The following is a 6,000-nucleotide window of genomic DNA, read 5'->3' as shown; positions in this document are numbered from 1 at the left end:
CATACGGCTGGCCTGCAGCAATTCGTTCATCTGCTGTTTATCTGATTTTTAATCTATTATTTGTTTACAAATTAAAACTTCAATGAAAGACAACGGTTGTCTGCACTCCGGCAGAACGCGAAAGCGCGGTTCCCTCCAGTTTGCCAGCATTAATTAAAGAAAAGAATAAAAGCGCTTCACTAAATGGTCTGGGGTAAATAAAACGAGACTGCACAATACATCTGTGTAAAAAAAAATTATCGTATCGAAATTAGAAACATATTTATTACCTACAAATATGTATTTCTCTGAAGTATCAGTCGAGAAACAAATTATACACTGAACGTTTATCAAAATACCATTTCTACTCGTTTAGGAGATTGATATGTAAACGGGGGACAGAGTCGTGTCAGATAAAGTGCTCGATTATTCTTAAATCGCATGAAATAATTCCAGCCTTTAACGCTGAATGTTTCGTTTGTTTGTAATGGTTATTGTTAAACGTTATTTTTGTTGCTGGTTTTAGGTTAGGAACAATTTAAGGACTCCTTGCACGCGTAAGTGAAAAAATAATAATTTCCAGATGTTTTTAAACCTTTGACCCCAACCCCCACCCCACGTCCAAGGAATGCCTTATTAGGAGCCAAATATCTTTAAAAGGAAAACGTAAAAAAAATGCAAATATTTGCTAGCCGGCTACGTTTGAACAACGTTTTAAAAATCATTAAGTATTTTTTTGAGGCCGCTAATCAATAACAAGCTCTGACAGTCACTGAAGTAAATAATGGATTCAACAGGCATTACAAATCGATAAATCACTCGAGAGTTTAACTCCAACAAGACGACAATTTATTATATTTTCAAAAGGTATAAGAAAAAAAAAAATTGTTACACTCGTTGTCTTTCTATACTGGATAGATTATAAATACTTAAGACATTTCCTTGCAAAGTTGGTCCACCTGCTCTTGCATGAAATAAATTAACACATTTTCTTTTCATCTATCTTGATGGACGAGCAGGGAGAGAATGTTTATGTGCAGCGGAGTTATCCTACTTACCAACACAAACTCGCGCATCAGCCCGAGTTCACTGACCTAAAAGCTTCCTTAAATTACAGACACATGGCAAATAATACAAATATATATTAAACAATTTAGAAAATCATGAGACGTTTGGTCAGAACTTGCTGCAATCGTATACAAAGGCTCCGGAAGCCCGGTAGAGCGGCTGACTGGACGGGAAAGCCATTTGACAGCTATTGCTTCCGGTCACCGGAGAGCTGTTCAGAGCTATCCTCTGCGTCTCGAACATCTCGCGCACCGCGTGAAAGTTCTGCTGCTGGCCGGGATAGCTCGCGCTCAGGTGCCCCAGCTCCCCGGACTGACTGAGGTACCAGGGCGCGAGTCGGTTCTGCTGCAAGTGCTGGCTCTCCTGGCTCGAGCTCTGGTGGGGGTGTGAGATAGAGGAGGCGCTTGTCGTGTTTGTGTATTCCGGTAAAGTGTCGTCCCCGTGGCCGCGCTCCCCCGTGTACAGGCTCGTCGCTTGCATGTTGCAGTGGTAAGTGGCGGGCTGGCCGCAGGGCGGGCTGTAGTGAGCGGGCTGCGGGGACGGCGAGTAGGTCAGAGACACCGAGCCTGGCAGCGCGGCGCGGGAGGCCGGCAGCTCTGCCGCGTGCTGCGGGGAGCCGCGAAGTCCGGTCATGATTGTATCCATACTAAAGGCCTGCTGTGGCGTTTGCGACTGAGGGCTCCCGCTGCACGCACTCCCACCGCTCCTGTCTGGACTCTCCGTTTTAGGCACGGTGCTGAGGGGTGGAGTGCTGTCATGCGGGGGCGTGCAGGCCCCGTTCTCGGTCTTTATATCCCGGAGCTTCACTGGCTGCTGCGCGTCTTGCTCGCACGCTTGTCCCTGGCCGTCTTTGCCCTGCCGGTCCCGCTCCTCTCGGTCCCTCTGCACGTCCTTCTTCTTGAAGCGGCGCCTCCGTCGCAAGAAGCTGCCGTTTTCAAACATGTTGTAAGAGTCCGGGTCAAGAGTCCAGTAGCTGCCCTTACCTGGCTTCTTATCATCTCTCGGCACCTTGACAAAGCACTCGTTGAGCGACAAATTATGCCGTATACTGTTCTGCCAACCTTGCTTGTTGTCCCGGTAAAATGGAAAGCGCTCCATGATAAACTGGTAGATCCCATTCAGCGTGATCTTTTTGTCTGCTGAGTTCTGGATGGCCATGGTGATGAGCGCGATGTAGCTGTACGGAGGCTTGACCATGTCCTTGGGTTGCTGCGCAGGGGCGTACGGCCCGTACGCGCGGGCCATGCCGCCGGGGTACTGCTCGTGCGCTGCGTGAGAGTACATGCTCATAGGCGCAGGCATACCGGTATATCCACCTCCGGCGGCGGCTCGGTAAAAGCCTTGATCCCCGGTGATATAAGGCACGACGCCTAGAGGGCTTTGGCTAGACACGGGGTAGCGCGCCTGCATCGTACCCCTCTCTCCAACGCTCTCCCGCTGCGGACGAACAGAGATAAAGAAGGTTAAATTCTAGGCAGACGTCTCAATTCGCTTCGAGAAGAAAATTCATTCCAAAGTTCGTCACTTCCACCTTTTCCCTTCAGTGTCTTGTCTCAGTACTTTCATCCGAAGTTTCTCCCCCGAGCGGATTTTCAGCTCTTCGCTGCGCAGGCGGAACGAGACGTCTTACGCGGAGAAGGCAGCGAATAAGGAAAACCTGTGAACTTCCCGCACCCGTCACTTCACAGGGACTTTTTCACCGAATTACCAATTCTGCCTTTTGGCTGAGCTCAGCGCTCCTCCCTAAACTCCTCTCGCGACCAATAAGCGCTCGAGAGCTGTTTGTGGAAAGACTGTACCCGAAGACCTTTCCCTCTGGGCACAGGCATAGTCTACCCTTGAGTTAAGGATAAGGAAGACGCGAACGCGCGGAAAGAATACAAACGTTGCCCGAAAACGAGAAATCTCTCACGTCCTCGGGCTGCTTAAGACGCGGAGTCGATAGAATCCGCTCGCATCTGTTGCAGGGTGTAAAATGGCACGTTTTGCAAATGTTAAAATAGATTTATGATATTTGTAAAGATGTGTCATTCTTCCAGCGGACTGAATCCGGCCCGTCGAGCAAGAACGGCTCCCTGTTTTCGTTCAGGTGTCAGGATTCATTTCACTCATTTGGCGTTAATAGATGCGCTGGGGGGCGAAGTAAAGCGGTGTTTGTTTGTCAGAAACAAATGTACTTCTCAGGAGCAAAGCAAAATGTGTGCTGGCCAAAAGGTGTCAATGAAGCAATGTGTGATTTTTTTTTTAGTGCTAAATGCACGAAAAGCCACCCAAATTGTGCTTCGCACCTCTTCTTTGTTGGCGGGTGTCAGTGCCTTTACGCCTCAGTGCCGCTTTAATTTTCTGTATGTGTTAAGACACGTTGTCTCAGAGCTAATAATGGCTTTTTTTTAGGTTTGTGACATTTTTATTCATCGCGATAATGGAAATGAAGGCTACTACGGATAGAAAACTGGCAGAGATAATTCTAGTGACGACGGGCAATATATTTGCTGACCATTTGTAACAGGCTTTTGGGTCGCGAAATATTTAATAGTACATTTGTTTGTCATTTTCACGTAAATATAAAATGGGAAAAAGTAAAACGGTCAGCTAAGTAAAATAAGTACAATTGTCAATCTCTTTAAAGAGAGAGTAAATCAAATACATTAGAAAATAAATCAAGCATTACATGAAAATCTAAAACATCATTATCAATTCATTAATGGCAACAACAACATCAATATATAGAAATGAAACGCCGTGATAAATAATTAATATATGTTTCATCAACAACGACTGTAATATTCATTTGCAATTAATTTATTTATTTTTGTTGGGTGTTTGTCTTGTTTTGTTTTTGTTTTTTTTTATGACTGCGTTCATTGAAGTTCATTGAATAAATATCATGTAGCCTACAGCGATATAATTTTAGCAAATTAGATAAGAAGACGTCAAAAAGCCTAATCCACTATTATATCTTTTAAAAATGACAAGTTAAATAACTGCATTGACCGAGTGATTTACTTAACCTAGGCTACTAATAAAAGAATAAACGTACATGTAGACTAATTCACGTTGGAAAACTGTTATTTGCCCACATAATCATTATTATTATTATTATTATTATTATTATTATTATTATTATTATTATTATTATTATTATTATTAAAGCTAATTAAATCCTTGTTCTTTAATGTTATTGCGGTTAAAATAAAAAAAAAATGGTGGCAATGCCCTGGCTCCTATTTTCACTTGCACATATTTTTCCCTTATTTACTTTGTTCATGATAGTTTAGACCCCGAAGAACAAGCTGAAATGCATCGCGCTGTGGTGAGGGTCAGTGGAGCACCGAGGAGCCTGTAGTTTGGCCAAATTCACCTGCTAAATGTGTGTTTCTGTGTTTGATCGCCCCCTTGTGGATATTTTCTTTAAGCACCCGTTTTGGGTAAATCGTCTCATAACAACCATTTCGTATGGGCTATAAATACTAAATGACTGGACTTTTTTTTTTTTAAACCAAGATAAGATTTTAGGTTACAATTAATATTAATAAGCTAAAAAGGTATAGGCCTGTTTTAGAATCAAAACTGTTTCACTATTTTAATCGTTTTTTATTTAAACCTGGTTCATGTTAATTTTCATTTCAGCCACCATATAGCCTACATATAAACATGTAAATTGCATATTGTAATATGCATGCTTGCAGCTATTATATACACATAACTACGATGTCTGTAGCTTATAGTGTGAACAATAATTTCACGATCCATGGATAATGTCATCAAACGAAGCTCTCGATACGAAATGAATCTCGGCTTTCCTTTAGCGTTGAAGAATAGTACGGGACGCTGCACTGGTGCGCAGATGTCAGGCTGCACGCGAACAGGCAAGACCACACACTAACTTCTTCAAACAATGCGGTTAGCTACGGCGAACGGGTTAGGGATGCAATCAGCTAATGCACTAAAAGGAATGTTCCATCGCCAGCTGCATACAAGTAGCATTATTCATGAGGTGCACGGAGACAGCTGTAAAGTGCGCCCAAACGTTTAAACTAGAGTTCACAGAGAACCTCCATAAAAAGGCGCCGTGACAGAAAGGAAACGCTTCCCGAATACCGTTGAAATATAACGCGAATGATGTCTTTAGCCAATCAAAAAGCCTCTGACACGTTCGTCAATCATTTTGCGCATTCGCTGTCACAAGGGCAAGCCCATATATGGGAAGCCGGAAGCTGCCGCAGGACCATGAAGTGTACCGATGTTAAGCTTTTTAACGCTACCGCTTAAAGAGTTAGTTTCTTCTTGTCAGGTAAATACGCAATTGTTGATGGCAACGTTTGGCGGAAGTTCCGAAACGGCGAACGTCCCACCTTTGATAGAGGCAGTGTAATACTGTGCGAGGTAAATACTGCATTGTTTGTTTTTGTTTCTCCATTGGCTTTGGAGTATGATACACGCTAGAGTTCACTGCTGAGAAGCGACAGCTTTATTTTCGGGAGCTTTGAGACCGTAATCAGCAGAGTCGCAGATCAACTTCGGCCGCTAGGGGGAACAATTGCACCGCTTTTATTAGTGAATGCCAGCCAGGTATAAAAAGCACACACGATGAATAAAGGGGAAAGGCTTTTCCATGCTATTACTTTAGCGCTTTTATTAAATGTTAAAACTGAAAATGTATAAATAACATTAATACGACACTGGTTATGGTATTAAATGCATCATCAGTTTAGCTTTTTTTGACTCTCCACTACAATGCAAGATTATGTCTTGTATAAAGTCAGTGATTAAAATATGCAACCCTAGAGCTAAAACACATGCCCTGACTCACAATGCTGCAAGTCATCTCTTTAATGAAAGTCATTCTGCTCTTGAATCAACTGTTTGAGTTGCTCCAGTGCGTGAGATCGCAGATAATGGTTTCTTTTCATCAACATTTTTTTTTCTCGCTCATCAGATAAAATGTTCTCC

At 43.2% G+C, this 6,000-nt stretch overlaps 1 protein-coding gene across 1 annotated transcript; it reads right to left on the bottom strand.

The window, feature by feature from the left end:
• Positions 1–805: 805 nt before the first annotated feature.
• foxc1b (forkhead box C1b) lies at positions 806–2,756 on the bottom strand. Its single transcript, XM_043218590.1, has 2 exons — positions 2,579–2,756; positions 806–2,484 (listed from the first exon to the last, which is right to left on the bottom strand). The coding sequence occupies exon 2, from the start codon at positions 2,455–2,457 to the stop codon at positions 1,156–1,158; it is 1,302 nt and encodes a 433-aa protein (XP_043074525.1). The 5' UTR covers positions 2,458–2,484; positions 2,579–2,756; the 3' UTR covers positions 806–1,155.
• Positions 2,757–6,000: the final 3,244 nt, after the last annotated feature.

Source organism: Puntigrus tetrazona, chromosome 20 (genome assembly GCF_018831695.1).
Source record: "Puntigrus tetrazona isolate hp1 chromosome 20, ASM1883169v1, whole genome shotgun sequence".
Taxonomy (NCBI): Eukaryota; Metazoa; Chordata; class Actinopteri; order Cypriniformes; family Cyprinidae; genus Puntigrus; species Puntigrus tetrazona.
The sequence above is the reverse complement of the archived record's forward strand: the minus strand, read 5'-3'. Positions and strand labels throughout refer to the sequence as shown.